The following is a 27,356-nucleotide window of genomic DNA, read 5'->3' as shown; positions in this document are numbered from 1 at the left end:
TTAGTCTTGGATGAGTTTCGAAATCCATGATTAGCTATAAGGCTTGTGCCTAAGGACCTGTCGAAAAACGACAAACAGAAGTCATAGAGTGACACATTCGGTAAAGAACACAATGTCCATTGTTCATCTTCAAATTATTTAAGCTGTGTTTTGAGTTTCAACAAAAAGATATATATATTTGGAAAAATCGTACCGGGAACAATGAAATTATGGAAATTTGCCTGTATTAAATTAAAAGATTGAAAATTCACATTTTTATAGAAGTTGCAAAGTGATTTTAAAAAACATTTCCTACTTACATAACGAAGTATTTAGTTGATGTTATGTGTTAGTTTTACATGACTCGGTCTGCTGGAAACTCAACACGAAGTGAAACTATAAGACTATTCTAGCAAGGACCTACAAGTAAAGTATATTTAAATATTTTTCATTGAAACCAGATGAAAGTAGGCAATGTTAATTGTGTGAAATAATGGAGGTTAAAATGGGGTGACTTTTCGTAGTTTAATATTACTGTCAACTCACATCAAAAGCTTAACGTTCTTTTCATGCTTCAATGTTTTTGTTCTGATTCATCGACAGTTGTAAAACAAAGCTGTTTGTCAGATGATTAACATTCCGACAATGCTAGGATACGCTATTCTAAACCATTAGTTCAACTAGGTGAGCTATTAGCATTTTTGTTACATTTGAGTACATTTGAGTCACCCTTAGAAAGATACAAAGAAACCTGGGAGTGACAAGATTCCAAATTAAACAATACAACCTTCAGGGTCAAATATTCAACAAATGCAACACCCCAAACTACACGTTTAGGTACCTGTACACTTTACTCTACAAAAGATTGGAAATAGAGGGATTGTTTGCAATTTACATCTAAGAAAACAAACTTTTGCCTGCAAAACATTGACCATCGATGTTCACTTGACTTAATAGCACAATAATGTCTTGCTAGTTCATGCAACTGTAAAAAAATATTCTGAAATCATTAATTCCTTTGTTAAAAGAGTAATAATCGTGTCAACTGTCATTAAAAAACATTTTCGTCTCCCATTTTTATATTTTGTAATGCAACATCTTTAATCAGAATAATTTTCAGTTCCTATGAGACTTCTATCTCACAACATTTATTCATGCTGATTTATTGAGAGGAAAGCAACCATCCATGAAATAGGCGGGATATCATCCCATCATATTTATTTGCTAGGAAACAGTGGGGTTCATATACTTCGTGTTTGACTTAGATCAGCTAGATCCCCTTAGCACCATGGCCTATATATGTATTATTAACGATGTAATTAATTTTTTACACGAAATCGCTATAGATTCCCATAAATAAACCCCGCACATGCATTTAATTCCCATTTTACCCTAACAAATATAGACTTGGTACACGCTCACTCCACGAAAGTAAGGTCAACTTTTGTATTTCCTTTTTGTTTTATAATGTTATATTTTTTATTTGTTTTCTTTAAAGATTATGTATATCTAAAATTTACTAATTTCAGTGATCTGTATGCAAAGATGGTTCTAGAATTTATTGTATTTCTTTTGTGGTTTTTAACAGGCTTGATTCTTCTTTCTTTCTTGTTTGCAAATATCACAAACAGATTATTTCATACAGTTGCCATTCCAGTAAGATATGACCGTGCATTACGTTAAATCGGAAAAAGGTCCTTACTTATAAACAAGGGACTTTTCTCGCTCCACAGAAGTCTTGAGAAAAGTATCCCCGGCTAGGACGCTCGTGATATAACGCTATTGTGTTCCTTATTTGTTTTGCTTGTTTGACATCGTCTACCGTACGTCTTTGACGTCTCTTGGATAACCATTTTGATCAAATATATGCAATTTACCGTGTAATTTAAATAGGTGTTAGCTATAAATATATCATTTTGGTGCCCGTTCAGATAGGTGTAATAATTGTTCAACCTATCAGTTACCATCATGAGAAATAACAAAAATATTTTTCAAAAGGGAATGTGTTGGTAAAGCAGCTACTTTCAATAGCTATAAATTTTAAACCTTTACAAAACTATCGATATTAATTAAGCAATTCCTGGGGTAAAGACTGTATTTCGAAACTATGGTTTTACATTCAATGACATTAAAACTTGACCAGGGATAAAGAAAGAAGCTTGATACATTAGCCTAGTTGCGCAAGTTGGAAACCATTTGTGTACAAGTCTACCATACTATAATTTCAATAGCTAAATTCACGACACGCGTCCATGTTTACCTTTACTTCGTGTTACCTTAATTACTTTTTGTTTCTGTTTCAAACATCACCAGCAATACCATGAAAAGAATATGATTTATTCATTGAAACCCTTAAACAACTCATTAAATCTGTTAAATGTGTGCTAAAAGATTTTTAAGTGACTTTACATTATTTTTAGTTACAATGGAATATTAATTTACTATTTTTCCTTAGATAAAAATAACACGTGGTGATTTTGTGAAGTGTTATTTTGTGAAAAGACTCAAGTTATAAAGACATTTAAATTTTTAATTACACCAGTTTAATTTTTTCAAGGGTACACAATTAACATCTGAAGGTGCTGTTTAAACAGAAAGTAGGTGACAGATATTGTCGTACTTAAAAGTTAAAAATATAAATTCGAAATTTACATTAAATGACAGCAATGATGCATTAATGATATATCTCTATTCTTTCACAATTGGAAATAACGACACGTCGGTGTATTGGTTACAATGTAACCAACTAAACATTTTACTCATAATTATTAATTGGAACAAAAAAAAAACATTAACTTTAATCGTTAATGTTAAAGTTACATTGTTGCACGCTTGGCCTTTTTTAAATCCTATACCATTCTCTCTGTTAGTAGCGATACGTCAGCGACTTCTCAATACAATGAAAATCATCACAGCATATCACATATCCCAGCACTTTTGTTATCACTAAATAAAATTACAGCAACCTTAGAGTTCTTGCATGTAACTACAAACCATATAAAGATCTTAATCTCTTGAGTTAATACATATAACTTTACAAACCTTCAATTGGGATTCTAAATCATTTCATAGTTATCAAACTGTACTAAGCTCATGGGTTAATCGAAATATCGAGTAATTTTACCTGTTCATATAGTAGTTTTATCAAGATAATACGTAAACAAAAACTGGCACAAAGTAGTATATTGTCTCCACTTCTCTCCCCACTACCGAACACACGCATGCAAAGTCGTGATAAAAAAATGTAGTTGAAACGATGAATATGATAGCAACATCTTGCATCTAAGACCCTTTTGTCGAATTTTGTTCCCCCCCCTCCACCCCCCATCCCCTTTCTTAAATTTCAGGTTCGCAACATAACATACAGCCTATGCTGTGATAACACAAATATCGATACAAGCGTTAGTTAAACTGAAAATAGCATCTATTAAAATGGGGCCTCAAATTTAGCTTTGCCCAGCACATCATCAAGGTTGGCTACGCGCCTGAACACCAGTAATATAAGGATAGTGTTTTATGTATAGTCATACCGTTCTACGTAAGCATCCATTAAATGTACGAAATCCCATGTTTCCGAGCATCAAGGCCGACAACAATTCTCAATGGATGCCGACGACACTTTCCCACATGACACTCATTATTTAAATTGCTAAAGCATTACTTTCAATGGTCACTTTACATACTAGTGTAAATCCACTATAGAAGTAAACGTCGTAATATCATTTTGCAAGTCTATCCATATATTTCTTTGCTTTAAATCCAAATAAATTGCTGAGTCAGACATTGTATTCCAAATAAGTGCCAATACATCCATATATTAGATATACATATCTTTACCATTTTAGCGATGCAGTGCTTGAGATATTGAAATTGAACTTTAGGGAAGCCTAAGTAATAAATGACAACCAGAAATAGATAGTTCTAGGTAATGTATTTACATGGTCGTCTTACGACGTTACCGAGAAAGTGCGCTTTGTACTTCAAAATCAGGTTTATAATGTTAAAATATACTTAAGCACCAATTGTTTAGAACATGTGTGACTACACCAGCCTGCTACCTCTTCATGTGAGAATATAAACCGTTAATGTTTACCCTATGACCTAAAAGATACAATTTATCACCCTTGTGGTAAAATCATTGTAAATGTCCCATGGTTTACATTAATGTTTGCTGAATGAAATTTATAATAAGACTAAGTCCACTGTAGCTACCGTAACCTTAGAAGCATATATGTCTGTGAAACTGTTGTTTACAGTGGACTAGCGGACTAGCCTATTATGCACCCAAAGTGTGATGAAGAGGACTATTTATGACAAAAGATGGCTAACAATGTCCTGCGTCACTTCGAGTTCCAATTGCTCCTGTGATAAACTACATGCTATTAAGTACCGTGGACGTTTACAACACAAACGTGCACTCTGGCAAATTTGGCCGGATGAGAGTTATTTTCAATTGCAACCAAGAATACGTGAACATAACGTGTAAAATATATCGTGCGGTTGAGGGATACTGAGTATCAAACAAGTTCTACACGCGGCTCCTCTAATTAACATACATTACTAAACAGTGCATGTCAATTTAGAAAACATTTGTCTACCCAACAGTCTTTATATATAACTGTATGAAGAAGTAAGCTCCTTAGTTTAGTTTAGTTTACTTGAAGATTTGTCCAACTTGACCGATTGGGAATTCGAAACGGTAATTTTGACATTCAGTAGTCTTTATATTTCTGCAGTTTTACTGTTATTCTACGTCTGCTGATACTACCGTCATGTAGCATTTCCCGTCTAAATTCTGTTTTCCTGCCTAAAATTTAAAAAAAAAGAGAAATGGATCATTTCTATCATGAAAATAAATGGATAACGAAATAACGCCCCAACCTTAGTTTGAAATTGCCTTCATTTTCCATTTCCTGCCCACCTACAGTCTTCTAACGCAACTTTCTTTACGTTGTTGGTTTACCTCCAAGACTCAGAAGTAATAGACAAGAAAGTATGGTAGTCTGGACGGCTAAAAAGGTGTTAATGGTAGTTCGTTTCAATGCATAATGCTAGCTAGCGATCTTCCATTAATGATAGCCGCATGTATTTTAAAATCAGGGTCATGAAGGAAATGCTGTTCATTTACCTCTGAGATGGACATTTGAGCAGTATTTACTTGACTTTGAACGACGGGCAGGATTGGTCTTTTTCCACAACTTTTATCCCACATCTTCAGCATCATCTCAAACCTGCAATGTAAAAAGGACCAAAACAATATACTTTTGAGCGGGAGTTTTGCTTATATTTTTATACGGCATAGTATCGGTTTGTTACTTTGCAATGGATCACAAACGCTATCAAATTTTACATCCATTTTCTGCTATTTATATTTTCTGTCAGTTTAAAGGGTTGATATCAAATAAAACTGTTAGCAAACTGCTTATCCACTAGAGAGCCTGTGTAGGAGAATGTGTAAAAGTAAGTTGGCCTGACGTTTCGATCTTAGCAGGATCTTCCATCACTCCTCTTCTCACAGCTCTCTTCCACCATTTTTTCTCCACACCTTCCTGTCTTTGTCCTTCTCCAGTTTATTTCCTACCCCCTTCCCTTAATCCTCTCTTTGCCTTTCCACTGTTTATCTCATACCTCTACACTCTAAAAACTGAAGTGCTAATTTAGTAGCTCCAACACGGTGCTAGTCATCAATTAGCACTTTAAGAGCTAGTATCTCAACCTTCAAGTGTTAAATAACTTGCACCATACCAAAGTGCTATCGCCGTAGTTGTGATGCACTGCACTTATTAAGTGCTGAAAGTTTCGTATTAACTTTTGATTGGCTGAAGGCGGTGACGTCAGTAACATGCAACAACGCTATTGGTTATAACCAAATAGTTGCATATCGCATCGCTAGACGTGACAACTGACGAACGTTCCACCGGCAGACGTAAGTTTCTGAATTGAAATCTGTGAATATTCACCAGAGTAAGGAATATTTGAAAGCTGATATGGCGACCTTTTATGAAATTTGAGTGATCATTCATGTTTTCAATAACCTAGCTTCGCTGATGACGTCGGGAATTCCCTTGAAATAATTCCTCTGTCGACGTCTTAGTGATGGTAGCCTACCACTTATTTCATAGGTCTATTCACGTATGTAAATGCCAAATGCGCTCTGATATAACATTAGGCTATGCCAAGTTTATGATTGGGCGTTTATAGGCCTAGCCTACCTCCTTATTGTAACATTTATAAGGCCTAACTTTATGGCCGCCAATGGTGATTCGATTGAGGTGTGCTACTGGTACTACAGTCTACTGTGTTTGCACAAGTGGCAATCACAGAGTCTTAACGTATAAGAGAGGCAAGCCCAATGCAATAAGTATTGGTATTGGTTTATATGCCAATGCCTAAAGAATATGAGCCGATGGCCGCTAGACGACCACAAGAGAACGTTGTGGAAGGCCTGCCACTCCATATTACGCTTTGAATTTGTGGTAGCCTAGCCTAGGCCTAACATTATTGTGGTAACAGGCCTAACGTTGGTGTTGTTAACGTTACTTTGCAGTGTAAGGTCTGTGTGTGATTGCCGACTAAAAAATGAAGTAGCCTAAAAAGTATAAGTACAAACCATACTTCACAGTCATACATTATTCAGGTTTAAAGAAAAATTAAAGTAAATGTAAACATAAAATAATGATCAGAGTAATTGTATACATCCTATTCTTATTTGACCTTCATAGTGTTTCCCATTTTTCATGCATCGCTTAATGTTGTGTACCCTAATGTTTGCCTTGTTTGCACCTATCAAGGAAGGCCTACTATAATATGTTTTTCTTTTGAAATGATGACTCCCAATGTAAATATGCTTCATTTAAGATGTTCTCTCATGAAAAGTGAAAGATTATAGGTAGGCTAAATTTTCCAATTATTTTGAAACAAATTTCGGTGAAACTTTAAACATGCTTTTTTTTATGGAAACTGTTTATAGACTCGAGCTTTTGCAGAAAAATGAAAGAAACCTGACATGTTTTGAGATTCATTGCATGTTTTCTTGTTCTATTCCTGTACTTGTAGATTTTGCAAGACTTTGAGCAGATGTATGGAGATCAGGTCGCCAATAACTTTTTGATGAAAGGGGGAACATTCCCGCTTCATTTGGAAGTACATAGCATGTACTCACCAACTCAGCTCTGCGGGACCTTCAGTTTGAATTTGAAGAAACAGAAAAGTCTGAGGGTATGTTTCAAAAAAGTGCTAACATTTTGTAGTCATGTGACTCTCATTATGCAAGTTCAGTCAAGTTTTCTGTAGTGAATATTTGGTATGTTAGCTCTTTAAAAGACTGCTATAGGTAAGATCATGTACAGAAAAGTGGCAATGCTGTTAACAGTTTGTCTGGTACCCAACTTTCTTTAGACATACATGGAAGAAATGAATGAAAGTGATTAAACCAAAACTGAATTACATTCCAATCTAGATTTTGAAGAAGACTTAAGTTCTGACACCATAGAAGTTGGTGGGAGCTTATGTGGTTGGTGGGCATCTACCTGTTTAACGATAGTTCATTAAGTGGTATTATCTCCTGCAGTCTTATGTGAATTTTCAAGTACTGAAGCTAACTTGGCTAAGCTGATCCATGGGAGGGGACCCATCACGAGTGTATCCAAAAATTGAGGTCAAAGATCATTTAAGTGTCAATTCAGGCTGCAGCGTGTGAATCAAAAATAGCCAGATCATTATCAGATTGCTCGCAAATTGTTGAAATCAGTGGATTAAAACTTGTATCCAGATTTCAGATCAAAGGTTATAACTAAAATTTGTAGCCAGTTCTTAGGCCCATGCACTAAAATTGACTAAGCTGGCAACCCTGTTCACTTTTGCTTTCTTTCCAGCTGTGGAGTAAGGGTAAACTGAAGGAAATTTTCTTGAGCCACGTACTGTTAAAGCGCTGTGGGTGGAGGGGTGTGTTATTATTCTAGAAACATTCTAGAACCAATGTTGTAGGTCTGGTGGTGTAGGGTTGTACCTGTATAGCCACTTGCTTGGTTCATTCATTGATACGAGTTACTGTACCACTTGATGCCTTAGTTTCCTCCATCCAACAGTGTATTCAATAAGCAAAAGTATTAATTTCCTGGCCTAACCAATTTCAATTATAGAAGCATCCCAGAAATCCTTCAGTCTTCCACCATATTTATTTTAGTGACTGAAAAGACCTATGACTGTGAAATTGACACAGGCCTATGTAATTGGGTTCAGTGGACATAAAAGTATATCAGATTAATGTTTTTTTTTTTTTTGGCATGCAGTGCCTATGTGTAATTTGTATATTGCAATTTCTAGAGCAAGTAGTAGGAACAAACAATTACTAACTGACACGTCACACTATTTTGTTGACATATACATCTGTTTTGTTGAGATATGTAATCTGTTTTTATGTTTTTCATTATTAAGAAACTTTTCATTTTCTTCTTTAGAACATGCATCCATGTACGGTCTCTTTGCATTGGTTCACCTATTGCCGTCTTTCAACACAAGGAAAAGTGGAAAATGCAGTCGAGATGACAATGTCCGTTACTTCATCGCCTGGCAACCAGTAAGTTGTTTTGTGTGTTGAGTGGGAAAGATCTGCCAAAATTCATGCAGAGTGATCAATCTTTAACCATTTGAGCCTAGGGGATATTGGTGCTGACATTCTGTCCTCTAGGCCTCAGCCCCTTGGCTCAATCTGCGCTGGGCGGTCCAGGTAGGTGCTTTTATTAAATGTGTCTTTCCTCCAGGAGATAAGAGTCAACCACATAAAACTATCTGATACAGATGTGGGTCAATGTAGACTATTCTATACCTGAGCCAGATAATCCTTAATTATATATCAAGTAATATCTGCATATCTTATTAGCTGGTTAGATATTAACATGGATTTTATATTTGGTTAAAATATGGCACTAGCCAGGCAGCAGTTCAGGCAAGATACACAATAGTACGGTTAGTGATGCAAGCAGAATGTGAACTAATTTTCACCCGGACTAGTTGAAGTTTTCAGAGATTACTAGAGAAATTGGCACTATTTTGGAAATTAATGCTTGCTTAATATATTTTCTTCTTAGATCGGAACAAATGTGGAAGAATATGCAAGGAAAAGCCAACTCAGCAGTAAATAGCCACACCTCTTGGACATTGGAAGCAATGTGACTGACTTGCAGCAGTTTTTTTGTAGTTCTGGATGGAGTTGCCCTACCTGTTTCCAGGCAAGCATGTGGAATTGTAGCAGCTACAGATAATTTAATGAAAGTTCATTATGTTTTTAATGTAGCATACACTCTTAAAACGTTGGGCAAAAATTTGTTGGGTAGAGATGTTTTAAGAAAATGTTGGTTAATTCTTTAACCATTATGGGTAAAATGGTGTTGGAAACAATTATCCAACGTTTATCCTGTATATATACGAGTCCATTTGCCCAACGTCTGGGCAATGTTCCCGCCAAAATATTGTCGTACAATTCGAACTGCAATGTGATCATTGCGAACGTACATTCGTATACTAACTACGCTGGAGTACCAGTGAAGGCATGCTGCGCGTTGCGACGTGATAACAGCACACTTCTACTAGATACGGTACATACGATCGAATTGCAGTAGAATATTCTTGGGTACATTCATGAGTATATTTTGAATTATGTCTTCCTCGTCCTCGGTTGATGATGGTGATGTGTTGACACTTTAACGAAGTTGGGGGTAGAAGACTTGAAGGAATCATTTGAAGGTATAGTATTCATACCCCCAAACGGATTGGCTAGTATTACTTGGCCCAGCCTAACGTTAGGTTGTGTCCGTCTACAGACTTGGCAATTTCCAAACGTTAGGTCAACAGTATATATTGTGTTCGTAGCCCAGACTAGCCCGTGCGTAGGCTAGGCCTAACTCTGCTGCACAAGATGGAGCGCGCTTTGCGTATACGTTAGGCTACGGAGGTATAACGTTATGCTTGTGTTTGGCGTGGTATAAGTAATGTTGATGACACTTGTCCAGTCCTAGGCTCACATTTTTCAGTTTTCTGAACAAAGTTAAGAAAACTATTAAGATGTCACTAAGGATAGGCCTAACTTAGTCAACTTCATACTAGCTTGCAGAAAATTGTTTTGGAAAACTTCCTAGATTGAGTGTCATATATTACTTACTATTACAAATATAGTTGTGTCATATATTACAAATATAACTTAAATAAATGTTAGTATTGCCTGGGCCATATTGATCACATTTTTGTAAATAAAATAGTTTCTTTTCCTAACTGTTCAGAAAAAGTGAGGGTGCAGGCAATTAACCTACAGAGAGTGTGATCAGAAGGGGAATTTCTGTGGTAAAAATTTGGGTAAATTGGTTGTTCAAATTTGATAAATTAAAAAAAAGGGAAGGAAATTGACCCAGTGGGCAAAAGGATGCAGGCAGGACAAGAAACTACTAATTTATACCTCGCCTTAGTATTACAAATGTTGATTTTTATTGGGGCTCAGCCTCACAATATTCATAAATTTATGGTTTAACTTTAAGAGTACAGTAGATCCTATGTCTGCAAAATTTCCCCAAAACTGGTACAGTAGGCGTATCTGTAGGCCCGAGACTATGTGATCAGAAAGACAAGATTTTGACATGTAAAAATATGTTTCTTCCTTCTATCATTTTCTTTTTCAGGTATAAATGAATTGAATGATAAAACTTAAAGGGGCCTATGCTAAGGCTAAGTGTATGCATTTATCCAAATATTAAAACCATAATGAACTTTTGATGACCTTTTCGTTTGGTTAACCAAGTTGTGAGGCATAATAAAAAATTGTTTGGTAATTTTGCATTGATTTATATTATATATATCATCACTTTGCTGGCTCACAGCCAAATATCTGACCCGTGGTAATCATGTATCATTGTCAAGAAATGAAAAAACCATTTCCATTTAGAAGGGTGTCATGGAGGGTAATGTAGTTCTTTGAATAAAACATTTTTGGCCCAAACTGTGTCATTTGGGTATCAAAAACGGTTGTAACTTTCTTCACGATAACCACATACAACCATGTAGATTTTAAGACTCTATCTGCTTACAGTAAAAACATAAAAAATCACTACTTGACGAAGGTGCAACAATTTTTTTTTAATGAATTCTCCCCTCCCTTTTTGGCACTGTTTTGATTTTAAAACTGTATGCTATTTTCTTTAAATAATAGTTTTTTGTTGTTGTTATTTCAGAGAATGAGATAGACAATGCTGTGTTGTCCTTGTTGGATGAATCATGAAGGTACTATAAAGGAGCTCATACCAAAGATTGGCACCAGGATGAAATTTTTGAAGGGTTGGTGACAGAAGGTACTTTAAAGAAACTAAATGGGATATACATTTTTCAATTGTCTCAGGGTTGTAGATGGCAACATTAGGACTTATTAATTTCACTTGAAACATGCCCATGGCATTAATGCTCAACATAGGTCAAATATTATTTGTAGTCAGGGAAACTGTAAATTAAAATTTGGAACAAGCTATGGTTATTTGACAGAGATCATGTAGTCAACTAGTAATAAACTTTATGTTATTTGTGTTTCCCTTTAATGACTAACTTTTAAGAAACTTCTCCACATTAGAGTGTCTAAAAACTGTACAAATCATCTATTTTTGAGAGGTGAATAAACAGACACAGCAATTAAATCATAGTTTCTCAACCCTGGGGTCATTAAGAATTATTTTCCTGGGTGTGGGGGGGGGGTCTGTGAGGGCAGATTGGTTAGCAGGGTTGCCAGCCATCCTGGAAAATGGGAGCAGAACCTTGAAAATTAGTTTCCCTTTTTCCAGTCAGGGAAAGTTAGGGAATTTGAGAAAAATGCCTCAAAAATTAGGGAAAAGCTAGGGAATTTGATTGGCCCAAAGAGAGCAGTCAGTCTGATATATTGGCTCATGTCCAAAATGTGCGAAGACATATCACACTAGAAATAGGTTGAACTAATCATCAGGGAATTTTGGAAATTCATCAGGGAACTTTGTTGTCATGAAATGCTGGGAAACCTTCCCCCCGCCCCACCCCCACCAAAATATTTATCATGTCCCACGCTCACCTATATAAGCTACATAATGGGGAAAAGAACCGAGTGGTCAGAGCCATCCAGGAGGTGGGGGCTCGATTTCTAATCCCAGCCGTGTCATACCAAAACTGTTAGGCATGTTGATGTCTCGCTTGACCTTCACTGCAGAGTCTAAGTATTTGGTTGAGGAAAAACTAGTAAGATTACTGTAATATATGAATGTTCAAAGTTGCTACATGAAATAAATACTAAAAGGGCATCATGACCAAAATATTATTCTGAATCTGTGTAAATTTGCAAGGTCACCTATGTTATGAATGTTAATTTATGGCTATTATGAGAGAAAATATCGTGTGCTTCATGTGACGGAAATTCCAAGTTCACATAATTTGTCTATTCTGGAATCTGGTCAGAGATGCTGTTAGCTGTGTGTGCTCAGCAGTCAGCAGTTACATTATTTCTTGTTCTGTCTAACTAAGGTTAGTACTACTCAGTACGAAGGTGTCACGGTCATATTCTGCATTGCATTTTTTTTTTATTTGAAATGTCCCTCTCACAGTTAGGAATAAATTACACTAACAGTCAGGAATAAATTGTACCTTTTTCTTTTATAACTGTAGGAGGATGTTGACATAGAAGAATACGCAAGGACTATCGATGTGGACATGACGCCACAGCCATTTGTAGTGTGCAGAGGCACCCACCTAACACCATCCCAGGCCTATGTTATTCTCGAGAGACATGCTCTGCCACAACCATCCTTACTGTAAGCAATAGGTGTTTGCTTTAAAGGGTGTGAAGACTCGCGCAAAAAGAAACGTCTAATGCCGTAATCTGACCTAGTTTTGACTGAGGTGTAACAGAAGTGTTAGGCACCACCATCGATCCCAGAAAATACACACACAGCTTGCTACCGTCAGTAATTAGACACTAGTATACAGTCAGTACATACAGCTGCAGTAAATACCCACAGCACAGTGTATAAACGATACAGCGATGGACATCTCAGGTCCAGCTAAAGATAAAAACGTATCACGTTTCATTACTATACTGTCTGCATTTTGTAGCTACACGAACAACACGTCACTTGCAAGCAACAAAAAGTTAACTTTTGAGATGGCCGCACGTACGCGGTTTGGGGCGAGTATTCAATGCGTAAGGGGGTGTATATTTTCGATAGTGAATTCCAGCGACATTGCAAGCTGACATGGAAGTTTCTTCAAACCTTCATATACGAATTCTTGGACGCAAACATTTCAAGCAGCATCAGAGATCTTTTGGCATTTATTTCTTCCAAGCAATGACTTTTCAGTGTACTGGATAGTTTAATCTGTTTGTTACAGTTTTTCTTTAAACAAAAAGTTATGACTTCTTGGATCCGGACCTTGCTGCTTTTACTCATTTTATTGGTTCAATAATTAAGTTGGTTTTTGTCACTTAAAATTCTTTTACTTTTTTGCATGTTATCATTTTTCATAAACATGCACTGACTTTATGTGTCTTCATGGAAAAAAATGTTTGTATACGTTTGCTTATCAAATTCATCTTATCATTTTTTCCATAACGTGTACACATTGATGTTGTTTTGATCCTGCTTATGACACAGTTGAGGGTCTTTTTTAAGTCAAATGTACAGATCTGACTATTCTTGAGAAGGGAAGCAGGTAATCAAAAATTTACACTATAACTACTAGGGCTAGATTTCAAACAGATTTGTGATTGTCATGCTTTTTCATGATGTATGCAATGTTTAACATTAAAATAAGTTTTAAAGAGAACTGGTTAGGGATTCATATTTGATATGTGTGAAAATTCCTTGGTGCCTGTGAAATAAACAATCTTCGATATACTATGTGCATTGGCTTGAAGAACTAGGTAAACCTGCACCATCATTAACCTTTCCTTTTATGTCTGTAAATTTCATATCATGATACTTACAAATTGTGCTCAAATTTGAGACATTAAAGACATATGAGAGGTTTGTATGTGTGATACCATGTGTGTTCCATTCAAGTCAGTTTGCATTGTATAGGTAATATGTTTAATAAAGAAGAATATGTTATAGCTGCACAAGACTGCTTATGTTGGAATTAACCATTGATATATCATAAATAGTCCTCCTTTTCTAACATTGAGCCATATTTGTTTCCACTACTAGTTATATCTATATAATTATCATGATATAATTATCATGATATAATTATGAGGACTTGCCATTTCCTGTTGAACTTCTTGCTTATGTGCTCAAATTTCTTAGCACTTAATGGAGTGTCTAGTGAAAACAATCACCTATAACTGCAAAAAAGACTTAGCTGTAAACAACACTTGTTACAAATTGGTCAGTGGGCAAGAACCAAACAATGTTGTGTATGTTAAGGTTAATTTTATCCATGAAGAGAATATATTGTAGTTTAATGATGAACTTGTATGTGAATATTCATGTTCCAAGTCCTAAAGCAAATTTGCAAAGCATACATTGATACATTTTCATGATAAACATATTGACACAATATGATATAAAGCAAGTTAATAGATTACTGCAACCAACAATACCATGTTGCTAAATTCTGTAAAACCATTTTATGTGTTGTTAGTTCTAGTGAAGCTTTTTGAAGCTGTTTTCATCAATAAAATGAGAATTTAATACTATTTTATGTGTTAATATTTTTAAACCCTAGTGTACATTTCATTTTATTCATTCATCGACCAATATTGGGTAACAAATTGCCCAATTTAACTGTATCAATCAACCAACATTGGGTAAAATCACTCAAATATAATTAGATTCATTAACCAATATTGGGTATCAAATTACCCAACTAATTGTAACAATCAACCAACATTGAGTAAAAACAATCCAATACAATTTCATTCATTAACCAATCTTGGGCAACAAATTGACCAACTAACTTTATGGATTAACCAATAATGGGTAAAATAATTTACCCAACTACGTGGTAAATGCATTACCCAACTGCTGTTGGGCAAACTTTGCCCATTTTTTGAGCGGTTACATATGTACCCAGTGTTGGTTAAAAGTTGGTCAATATTTTTACCCAACTTTTTAAGAGTGTATGCGGTGCAGCTCACAGATTTCTACACCTTTATCCAAACTGTGTTGTATGGCATACCCCTAACAGGTCAAAAGATAAGTAATCATGTTAAGGAGATAAGGATAGCTTGCAAAATGTGGAGTAGAGACTGTTCACAGTTTAGTTAAAAAGCATTAAGGAAAGTCTGTTGCAAGCATGTCTTAAAATTTATTCGTTTTAATTACTAGCATTAGTCTCTTTCAAGATTTCTCTTAACGTTTCTTAAGTTGCATAGGCCATTTTGTAGTAGAAAAACATGCCGTATGTTTTTACTTTGGGATCAGTGTTTCAATTCTAGTAATCCTTTAGAGCTCAGTATATACCTATTATATAAAGTGTAGTTGGATTTTTGACATTAACAGAAATATAAGGCCTACAACACAGGGTTAACAAATACAAAACTGAACACTACACAACTTAGACCCACATATATCTCTAAAATCATCTCCAGATGAACCTGGTTATGATGGATAAATTCAGGTTTTGACCAGTTATTCAGGTTGTACAGTTGATGATTTAAGTTTGGGCTTATAAAATGGGAGGGATACTGCTTGCACCAGATCTCAGCCACAGCCACTCACACAAATTACTCATTAGTAATTAATGACTCACAATATGTCAGGTACTTGCTCGCCCTTCGGGAGCGTAGGTTTACCTAACTTAGTCTTGATTGGGTGTTGTCACTGCTAATTTTATCATGTTTTAAAACATTCATTCAGACTGTTAGATGTTATTCAGTGTTATGTTTCAGTTTAATTTTGCCCCATTTGGGGATCAAGTTGGTGTTATTTTCATTTGACTTAATTAAAAGAGTGGAGTGAATAGGTTTGAAGGTGTTGTCCAAAATAAGGGACCATGGGACCAAAGCCTCATTGGGTGGTCAAAATTTTTTTTTTTTAAATTTAATTCGTCCAATCTGAGATCTTTTCCAGTTGGAATCTGGATTTTACTGAATTTTAGGGGTGCATAGTCCCATCTCCTGTAAATATCACTCAGTACTAATACACAAAATTAATATCATGTTTGAAAATTGTAACATCCATGGCTAAATGTAAACATAAAGTTAGGCTAGAACACTATGCATGTTTATACTCTAGCACTTCTGGTCAACAGCCTTAAATTTATAGTAACCAAAGGGTTTAGCTGAGATACTTAAGCTAATTCGTCTACACTATTTGGTATAAGTCTAACTTATGAATTTTTATTTCTCAAGTACAGGAAGCAATAAAAGGAAGAAAGAAAAGAAAAAAATGTGTTCCCTTTTATTTCAGTCAGGAGATGCTGTGTTTTGACCTACCCTTTGCATTCCATATTTGCAAGTGATACAGATTAATTAGGACTTGCACTTACAGGTGCTATATTTGCTCTTTCCAGTGCTGGTGGTAGCACTTAAAGTGCGGGACTGTTGTAGCACTTTTCAGGTGCTTGTATGGTTAGCACCTTTGAGAGCGCTGTTTATAGCACTTAGGGTGCAATCCCTCATAGGGCTCTTGGTAAGTGCTGTAAAATAGCACTCTATGTGCTGTTTTCAGCACTTTGTTTTTTAGAGTGTATTCTTCCCCTGTTGGTTTCTTTCTTTCTTCTTTCCATCCCTTGACTGCTAATCCCCTTACATCTATCTCTTTGTTTTTACCATTCTCATTAACATGTCTGTATTCTGTGCGTGTTTTTGTCACTTCTGTTACTGTTACTTGTCATTTAGCCTTTGAAGAAGATCCTGCTAGGATTGAAACGTCAGGCCAACTTACTTTTACAGAGTTTAAAAGGTTGACAGTTTTGAAGCGAATCGTAACTCACATTCCTGGAGGACAAAAGGGCGGTTCACTTAAGCAAACTGACTCCCTCTGATCTTCACTTATTTTTCTTGAGTATATTTGTTGACAAGGGACTTCCCCTGAAAAAAAATATTTCAAAGACTGATTAGGTTTTTGGTAATAATTATGCTAATGTCGGCAAGGTTTGTAATATTCCATCTACCAAAATTCTTTTTGGATGACTGCATAGTTCACTAAAACTCATCATCTTGGTTATCAAGGTCTTCCGGTATTGTAGGAGGCGCCATCAGCGTCATCATAATCGTCTTTGTTTAGCTATACATACACATATAATGCCTCTACTAATGAGACAAAGAAAACGATTTTACCTTGTTTTAATAACATACTTTGTCACTACTCCTGAAATTTTAAAATACTTGTAGTTTTTTAACTGCTATGGGGAAGAGACCAACCAATATCCGACTTACAGTTTTCTCAATTATATGTATAAAAATGGATCCGTAACGTATAGGTTTCTTTTCATGAACACCTTTTTCACGAAATTCTTACCAAAAGAGAATATTTGCCATAAAAATATTCCAAAAGACCAGATATCAGAGGGAAAACCATATATAGAAGACTCTTTTGTTTCGGGTGGTAGCCGTTCCAACGTTTGATTATCCTTGAAGGGATTATAAAAAAGTAGAGAAATAACGGTGTAATCATAACAAAAAGAGTTCGATTTCCTTTTGTAAAACACAATTTGCAACATGACTACATTTGCCGTTTTAAACATTTTATTATGGAAGTTTTAAATGCACCTTCGTTGACAAAGATAAAGTTTGTTAACAAGATAGGATTTTTCTATCACTCGATCCTTTTACTGGTGTGCCACCAACATGTGTAAGAACAGTTCTACCATTGACACGATTGTAGTCAGCCTTCAAGGTGTGAATAAGTGTCAATTTATTTTGTCACTATTTTAAAATACGCTTGTATTGATATGACTGTTTATGATACCATATAGACTGTTCCCTTTGATACGAAAATAAATAGGAAATGGGACGAAACATTTGTTAAGTTCCGTACTGCCCACACCCATTTCCACACTGCAGATAAAAAACTTCCAGCCTCCGCCGGAATATATATATATATATATATATATATATATATATATATATATATATATATATATATATATATATATATATAGATATAGATATATATATAGATATATAGCAAAACTTGTAAGGATGGCTCACGCGTGATCGAAGGTGAATGATCTTTTCAGATGTGTGATCTATTGGCCAAAAGTCGTAGAGTTTACAAGTAACTCTTTCATTGAGAAGCACTTTGGTAGATGATAAACCTGGGTGGCAGAGCTGAAAGTAAAAAAATCGTGTACATTAAGCTTGTTCATTTAAATGAGCTATTTTTCCCTCATTCTTTCTTGAAATGTGTTTCTTATATTTTTCGTTCGGTTCTACTTTTTGTGATACGGTATTTAGTAATTGCAGATTGAAATGAATACCTCATTCTGGTGAAGAAATTCCAATGCATTTGCCACATCTTTAGCAAATAACACAGGATGTTGAAGACCATTCGGTAGTATCTGACCAGGGTTCTGCAATATTGTTCTTCTCCTTGGTTGGTAAGTTTTGATCAAGTAATCTTGCAGGTTTCCATTTTCCAAGTATTCGACATACATATAATGTGGAACTAACGAGTAACAAAATCCACGAAGCAATATGAAACCATTCAAATGTGCTTTCTCTTTATGTCTATAATTTTTACCTTGCGTTCAGTAAACATTTCATGATTACAGAATTAATGTCTTTCTGCTCTGTCCTTCAATGATAAAACCTTTACCATTCATTTAGCTTATACTACATTATGAGTATACATAATTACGTTTCAGGGGGAAACACGGGGCACAATAAGTATTAATATCACACCGTACATCAGCATTTGTTAACTAACCATAAGTTTCTTTACTACATTATTCAATATAAATACAAATGAAAATAAACTGGAACTTAAATTCTTCAATATATTCGACGCTAATAGTTTGACCGACGATACGTCAAATAATCCTTAGTATGTATACTGTTTACACATTGTTCTGCGACTGGCATAATACATATACCTACCCACAAAAGGCTGTTTCCCATTCTGGTCTTACCTTTTTCAGTTGAGCAGCCTAAATAGCGTATAATGTTTGAATTCTGTTCGAGGCGGCGATGAATATTTGAAATGAAATCAATGATAGACTTTCCTTGGTTCCGTGGGTCAGTATAACCTGTTGTGACCAAAATATAATATGTGGGTGGTTAGATACATAGATGCATGGATGGATGGATAATTATATGTATATATCTCTATATCTATACCGATTGATCATGCGATTTAGAGAAAGAATGTAAACATCTGCTATGCGTTACCTGCTATTGTGTTGGCAACTATAAATTCGTTCCTTGGGAAGCTACTGCTGGAAGCTTTCCAGTATTTAAACATTGATCCACCAGGAAGTAGTGAAATGAAGTTTACTCCTTGTCGTGGTTCTATCTCGCTGTAATATATATCACTCTGTATCCTTTCCGAATACAACTCCATAGGTCCCTTCTTATCTGGCGAAATTGATATGAAATGCAAATTAATGACACTTTCTACTTTTTATCAAATTAAATATATTGAATCCATATAGGCATTACCATTTGTGCGATATATTACGAACCGTTGGCTTTTAACCCAGAATGAAGTTCAATTTCGTGAAAGATCAAAACTAAGAAAGAGGCTTGAAAGACATCAATTTTAATGATGTTACAAAGCATGTAAATTATTTTATAGTGTCGGTCACCATTAACATTGTTGAACTAAACTTAGTTAAATATATCCGGGTTAAAACGACATCTATTGTTTGAGAAATACTAATTGTAACACTTCCTTAAAGGTTGTAAGAAATGTTCGCAATAAAACCACAATCATTTTGTTATTAACATCATTGTCGAACTGATTCTTACCGTCTAACATTGTGAATTTATGCATAGTCATATTAAAATGACGCGTTGCCTTTACAGAAATCATTTGGGAAAACTACCATCTATTCCACAACCTGTCCACAATTTAGACATCACAATGATTGATTTATATTGATATTTTCCTATTTTCCTTCCCTTTTGTTACGTACATAAAGCAACACTAACTGCTTTCTACAGTAAGGTAAGTTTGAACTTATTACTATCAATAACATGAAGTCAAGTTTAGTTTTACTATTTATAATTACCTGTATCTCTGTGTAGTGGCGGTTGTGGGCATGATAGTCCCTTCATTGGATTAATAGAGCTTTAAAAGCATTGAAAATTGTATTCATTAAAATAAAAAAAACTTGCTATTATACCAGTTTAACATATAATAAACTAACATGCATGGATGTCACGAGTCAAACAGAATGCAGTAACTTTCTGAAGTATCTCCTTGGTCTCATACACAAAATGGAAGGTATTAATAAATTTTGTTTGTGATTCAGTATAGTACATAGAAATGAGTACAATGGTTGCAGTAAACGGTTGCAGTGTCATTGCTATAAACAGGTCAAATGTATGTTGCAATTTATTAAAATTCGGCTTCACAAAATATTTACTGGAAATGACACGTAATTACTGATGCAAATTAAAAAGTCATAAAATTTATCATCAAAGTATAATCTAGAGATCTAAATATATTTATTCTTTTTAACAAGTCACATACCTGGGATCTAGATTCCGATCTTTTAAATCTGTAGAAAATAAACAACAGTCTAAAACCACCTGTTTAAGTTATTCATTAGTATATTAGAGACATCTTCTTACCGTTGCAAAGTATATAGTAGTATATATTAGAATCCAATACCAAAGCATTCGATAGTCCGCGTTTCAAATAATGACGAGGAGTCGATACAACTTTGAAGGAGTTAATAACTTCCCTTAGGAGAAAGCGCTCAATGAAAAGTGCTCCCCTATCCCACAACGTTTTGTTACGTCGTTTTCCTTAATCATATTCAGCTTTCATATACTTGTGGTTTCGGTTTGCAGAGACATCTGCGAGTAACTTAAACAACTTGTTGTTAAGTGTATGTAGTTATGTTTTATCTGATGATGTACAATGATTCAAAAAGCAGAAATGTACTTACGTTTTCTCCTTTTCAATAAGCAGATTGAAATACAGGTGGCGATCACAATACAGAACACCAAGACTGGTATTGCAATATATATTACAGGACTGTTGATACTAACCGCATCTTTGAGTGAGTAAAATAGAAACTTTTCATATTCTAAGACTATTAAACTATAGTTTCAAATTAACATTGCGATGTATTTTATTTTTAGCTTCATTTATACTGCGAAATGTTTATGCAAAATCTTGAACATAAAACAAACTATGAAATTATCGATGATCTTAATAATATTAATGCTTGAAAATACAATTACATATACGAGCCTCCAATTAATCGTGTGGGAGAAGCTTTTATTCTAAAATGTAATACTTTCATGCCATTGAATTATTCATTGGTAACCAACTATGCTTGTAGTGCCACGGCTGTCCATATACGTTGTTTGATGGACAAGAGCAAATGTTCTGGGCACCGACTTTAATTCCGTCCTGTTTAAATTTAAGAGTTATTTTAACATTTGTCAAAAAACAGGTAGTTCAACACAACCCATTATCAACTTTATAGTCCCTTTTGAGGCTTTGTCATCCCTTTGTCCTTTTTAATCTGCCGTCTATCTACGCATTTCAATGCTTATGCAAGGATAAAATTATATAGTACCTTTCATTGACAAGGAGATGATAATGTCTCCATTGAATTCGTCTGCTTTGCCATGATCGGTATGACACGAAACCGTGCGCTCTCTGTCTATATGTAACGCTAATACAATTTTGTAGTCCATGGTTGACAATACGTGCTTGTTTCTACTCTGAATTGTGTCCGGTAAAGATTCAGTTCTGGAGTAATTTCCCTTCCAATACAGAGAAACTCTTGGTCTAGAGCCGAACGCAATGCAGCTTAGAATGACAAGTTCTCCCTTTTCAACTTCGTATCGACTGGTGACATTAACCCCGCCGATTTGGAAACGGAGTTCAGGTATGACTATGCAATAGCATTAAAAAGAGAAAAGACGTTTGTTATCGAGAAGTGAATTTCACATGTGCATATATTGTACCTTCACTGTATTAAATGAGGAATAGTCTTGATATTTTACACTCACAATCACAATCACACCATGACGTTTTGGCATCCATGTTATATTCAACAGAAAAGAACATTTTAAGTTCAGGTTATACGGCCATATTTAACATGTTTTCCTTTTCTTTAATTCTTTCAATGAAATTTATATAGTAAATGGAACACCCATATCAGTGGATGATAACCTCAACTCTTATGTCCGGACCAAATTTTTAGTGTTTATCGATTTTTATGCTTTCATGTTATATGATGATGATCTATTTTCATTTGTTTTCTGTCTTTCCTTCTTGAAATTGCACAAGAGTCCATGCAAAATCTCAGATACAAATTAATATCCCAATGAATACTGCAAATGGCAGTATATGGTATACTTAGAATTCACTGCGGTATTAGTAGTTTAATTTCATTTATCGCTTAAGCTGGAATAATTCAAATGTGGTCACTTTAGTGACATTACATTAAAATAAAATGCTATTTTTTATGTATCTTTTCATATTCAGGAATCGTCTAAAATTAGAATTTTTAAAGCAAACTATACTCTTGGAAGTAAATGGGTGTAAACAAAATATAATATTGTTACCATAGACATTTCTTTTTGTCATTTCTTCTCCATATAAGAACCCTGAAGAGTCGTAACTCTTACAAAAGATGGCTACTTCTACATCATTGTTTCCAAGTTCAAGAATAGTTAGCCTCTCATTTACTTTAGTCTCCCTTTTGCTTAATTCCAAAGTGGTGTTTGTACTTGTAGATGTTACTTCTATTATCATCGTTGTATTGATTAAGATTCCAAATGATTGGGAGAAACATGAAACTTCAAATAAAATTCCAGCTGCTAGGTATGCTACTTCAATGTCATCTTCTCCTTTCACTTGTAGTTTCAACTTAGGATCTTGTGGAAAAACGTAAAACAGGTGCAAAATAAATTATATAATGAATTAATCGGAAGAGAAGTTTCATTTTACAAAAATGTTTCCAGGTGTGATGCAATTCTTTGTCTTTCTTATAGGGAAAACATTAATAACATTGATTACTTGTCAAGGGATTAACTTTACCTTTAATGTCAACTAAAAAGGTTCTCCGTTTGGTGGACTCAACAAAACAACTGTAGTTACCCACATTTGCTACCAGCATTGGGTCGATGAGTAACATTGATGCACCGCTTGACTGCTCCTCAATGCGCACGTTTTCTAGTCCAATGTGTCCAGATTTCACGTTATCCGAAGGAACAAGAATGTCATTGTACCACCAACTGATATTTTGAGTTGAGTGAGCAATGACATTACAAGTCAGAGGTACCGAGTCCCCAGGCAAGACACACATGGCAATTACACTGTTAGAGACTAAAACAAATAACAGTCGGTTAGTAAACTGCCCTCACCATATAAATATGAATTAATTAATGACCGTTACCTGTGTACTAACCTGAAAATGTGAGAAATGGTTTCATTAAGCACTAACGGATTTGCTATTCATGTTATGAGAAAGGGCAACAATTCTTGGCAAAATGGGCAATTTCATTGTGCCAGAATTTCTACTACAAAATATTTTATGTCAACCTGGTAATGATTCACTGCAACTCTCTTTACTGTAACGAATAATAAACACGTAAATCTCGACACCAACTTCTTGCTATAAGTATATATGTCTATTTATTGACATATTTCTTTGAAAAAACGCTGGCAAGAACAAGGCTTTTGACATAGGAGTTACACCGACAAGGTCACACCATCTGACCAGGAGACGAAACCACCGAAAACTATCTTCCTCTCCTTTGTTGGTGTGTTTAAATCAGCTTTTTGAGTACTTTTCTATGCTTTACTGACATACTTTGGTAGGTTATATATTCAAGTCTAAAATTCACAACTTTGAACGTTGTTTTTCTCAAAGATATTTCCCGTTAGGATCGTAATAAACCCCACCCATAATATGAATATTTAAATTCTATGAACTTCAGTGAGTAATGGTGTCAACAAGTTTCACTTTGCTGGCGTCATAAGCAACACAATACACAAATATGTACTACATCACCATACGTTATGTATGTACATTGTGTGGCTGTGATATCGACGCGACTTTTTCGGGTTGCTGTGAATGAGTCTATTTTATGCAACGGCTCATAAATAAACATGTTAGCTATACACTGATTGGTTCAATTCAAACTAGGGGATTTGGGGAACTGTATGCGAAAATAGGAAATTGTGGGAGAAAACTCTACTCATTATCTGCATAAGTCCTTAACTAATCACCAATAAATGCTCTGGGCAGGGAAAAAACTTGTCTAATATCTTAGTTTTCTGCTTTGTGATGAATACATGTAAAGAACTCGATGGACATGTCAATAGGGTGGGATAACGGCTAAAAACGTAAAAAGCTGAAATATGTTCCTCCAACTAAAGCTAGTGCAAATAATATGGTAAAATTAATTAATATATGTTTTGGCCGAAACAGCTGTTCTTGGCTACTAAATGCCCTTATGACGCACCACGATCATATCCTAATGGCATTTACATACCACATGATGCACAATAATCTCTGATTGTCACCAAACCCAATGTGCATGAGAATTTAAGCCAAAGAAGTTTTTCTTGCAGAGACGGAGGAGCCCGCAGAACATCATGATAGTCGAGAATGGATTATTCTTAGCCATAAACAATACAATAATTCAGTCAACAGAAAATAGTGAAGTTTTAGAACTCATATATATATATATATATATATATAATGCAAGTTTCATATCTAAGAATAAAAATAGGGTCATACAAATAACGTTTTCTTACCATTCATATCAAGCATATACCTGAATACCAATAGCCCGTTCATAAAGCAGGAGTAGTTTCCGACATTGGATTCCCTGAAGCCATTTATGGATAAATAAGAAAGTGCATCGTTCACTATTTCACCTTCAACGTTGTCTAATTCTACGTCATCAGGTTGAAAATTGTCGGCCAATATTATTTCATTTTCAAACCTCCAGACGTGCTTTCCTGCTATTTGGCATGTAATTGTAACTTCATCTCCAGGGACAACATACTTCGTTACGTAGGTACCTACGCTTCCTGTAAAGCAATGGGCAACGGAATGTGAAGGTTCATATTATTTTATAGATATGTTAAAGTATTGAAAATTTGTGTTTAATATAACTATGAAAATAGTTCGGAATAAGTAATGTAAGATATGGATGAAAAGCATTAACAACTTACTTCGTTTGATGAAAAGTCTAGGAGGGTGTCCTAATGTGATACATTGTAATATTAGTTTGATTAATAGATTCGGAAAACGTGCTCAACAAACTCAAAACAGCCGTTGACGTAAGCAGAAAGCTCCCTAGAAACAGAGGTTACAAAAAATATCATAGAGTCAAGATACGAAATTAGCCACCTTGGGCCTCCCTACACAAATAAAAGATTCGAACCTAACGGTTTCAAAAATACGGTATGCAATAAAACCGAGTAGTAAAAACTAATTATAATACTTCAGTTTTGACAGATAATTATAAATACCAATAGACCTACCATGTATGGCTTGAGTTAAAAATAGAACGATTAGATTCCATGGAACCTTCATGGCGTAATCTTAGCTAGGTGTAAATGATATGATGCAACATGATATGGTGTCTCACTGTACTGCTCTATACTGATTTTTATGAGTTTCTGAACAAAGCGCTAGATATCCATACTCGAATAAAGCTTGTTAATTGTTAACAAGTTTTGCTTTCGTGTTCTGCGTTTCCTTGTTCATTTGATAGGAACTTCGTTTGTTCAATCTGTTTCCTGCTTTTAGGCAGCATTGAACTGCCTAAGCAATATCCTACTTATTGTAGCGGGGAGGGTAACTTCGTCCTTACTATAGGAGAGAATGCTCGATACACAAAACTGAAATCTGCGATTTCGATCTGGTCATCTACAGAATCACAAATAGCTAATTCAATGATACGATTTCGATGAGGCCATCGCTAAATGCAAATAGATTATCGCGGCTAGTAAGTTGGAAAATGCTATATAGAAAGAAAACTTGCATTTTCTCGAAACAAACTTAGCCGGCTGATTTGAGTCCAGCACCCCTTTTTATTAACAAACATAAACCCTTTTCTAGTCGAACAATCTCCATGGTGTTTCTGGAGGATGTATGGAAGATTGATACAAACTGCTTTGGACAGTGCGGAATCTGACCTCACGACCCCTATTATGTCTAGGCTCAATGGCGTCATGCAAATTTTGAATTTCTGCGGTATCGTTCCACGAAATGAATACGACCGTTCATAATGGTAAGACTGATGATTTGATCCTCTTCATTTGAAGTTGTTGGAGCTACAGGATACACAAAGGGGCCTCGGACAGGTGTACAAAATAGACACGATCAACTACGTTATAGAAATATATGCATATTTTACATATACGTCGTCAAAGAACGGCCTTATAATGAATACGCATTACATAAGAGATGACTTCAGTATGAAAAGTACGTGATCAGTGATAACATTGGCAGAATGCTGATGTCATTATTTGATTGATTAAGGCGGTAATTGCTGCATGTGATTTGCAAGCCTATGGCTGAAATTACATCTGAAGGGTCAAAAGCTTCTTATCTACAAATATGTTAACATGTCCAGATGCAGAGAGGATGGGGAGAGTTGGGATGGACAGGGGACGATGGGATGTGAATTTACACGGGAAATTGGTCTCTATCAACAGATATTGAGGTAGGAGTCAACAGTATTGCAAGATTTATTTGATAACACTCTTATCTATAGCATTCCAGTAGCCCTTAGAAAGACCAAATAAACAAGTAAAGATAAAATAAATGTTTCGAAGTAAATATTTTAACAAAAAAATAAGGGTAGTCACAATAAATGATGCATATAGTTATGTTTAAAAGCCCTGTTCAAAACACTATAACAACATGATGAAAATAAAACTATTTAAAACGGTAATCATCTCAATGAGCAGAGTAATCATAACTTAAATCAACAATATAGAAAAACACCTATGCTGGAAAAGCATGATGCTAATGGGTCAGCATATCATTACTTATTGTGTATCAACAAAAGCTGTGGAAACATATTTTACAGAAACTCTATTATATATCACTGGGACGACATAAATCAGCAAGGAAGATGACAGTATACCTACAGAATATAAGATTGCGAATTGAAATAAACTTTTGTTGAGCTGTACAGAAGGGATTGAACATTTAAATCAAAGAAAATGGAAAGTCATTTCATACAAGGTAAAACAAATTTATAATAGGGAAAAGTTTTGTTT

At 35.1% G+C, this 27,356-nt stretch overlaps 2 protein-coding genes and 1 long non-coding RNA gene across 4 annotated transcripts; 2 read left to right on the top strand and 1 right to left on the bottom strand.

Moving 5' to 3' along the window:
* Positions 1-3,353: 3,353 nt before the first annotated feature.
* Positions 3,354-25,748, bottom strand: LOC139960988 (uncharacterized). 2 transcript variants are annotated; one of them, XM_071959742.1, is made up of 16 exons: positions 25,608-25,748; positions 24,873-25,151; positions 23,148-23,435; positions 22,673-22,984; positions 21,676-21,996; positions 21,037-21,144; positions 20,616-20,643; positions 20,152-20,210; positions 19,310-19,495; positions 19,051-19,167; positions 18,400-18,587; positions 18,131-18,250; positions 17,439-17,550; positions 16,912-17,008; positions 5,108-5,210; positions 3,354-4,786 (listed from the first exon to the last, which is right to left on the bottom strand). In XM_071959742.1, exons 1-16 carry the CDS (start codon positions 25,657-25,659, stop codon positions 4,724-4,726), a joined length of 2,433 nt encoding a protein of 810 aa, XP_071815843.1. In that variant the 5' UTR covers positions 25,660-25,748; the 3' UTR covers positions 3,354-4,723. The 2 variants fall into 2 exon arrangements, with proteins under 2 accessions (XP_071815843.1, XP_071815844.1); XM_071959743.1 differs by having other exon boundaries at positions 5,138-5,210.
* Positions 5,615-9,259, top strand: LOC139960990 (uncharacterized). Its single transcript, XM_071959744.1, has 4 exons — positions 5,615-5,905; positions 7,036-7,197; positions 8,439-8,557; positions 9,069-9,259. Exons 2-4 carry the CDS (start codon positions 7,057-7,059, stop codon positions 9,151-9,153), a joined length of 345 nt encoding a protein of 114 aa, XP_071815845.1. The 5' UTR covers positions 5,615-5,905; positions 7,036-7,056; the 3' UTR covers positions 9,154-9,259.
* Positions 9,281-12,815, top strand: LOC139960991 (uncharacterized). Its single transcript, XR_011790674.1, has 3 exons — positions 9,281-9,723; positions 11,199-11,315; positions 12,643-12,815. It is a non-coding gene; the product is annotated as an uncharacterized lncRNA (long non-coding RNA).
* Positions 25,749-27,356: the final 1,608 nt, after the last annotated feature.

Source organism: Apostichopus japonicus, chromosome 20 (assembly GCF_037975245.1).
Source record: "Apostichopus japonicus isolate 1M-3 chromosome 20, ASM3797524v1, whole genome shotgun sequence".
Taxonomy (NCBI): domain Eukaryota; kingdom Metazoa; phylum Echinodermata; class Holothuroidea; order Aspidochirotida; family Stichopodidae; genus Apostichopus; species Apostichopus japonicus.
This window is presented reverse-complemented; position numbering and strand designations above follow the sequence as displayed.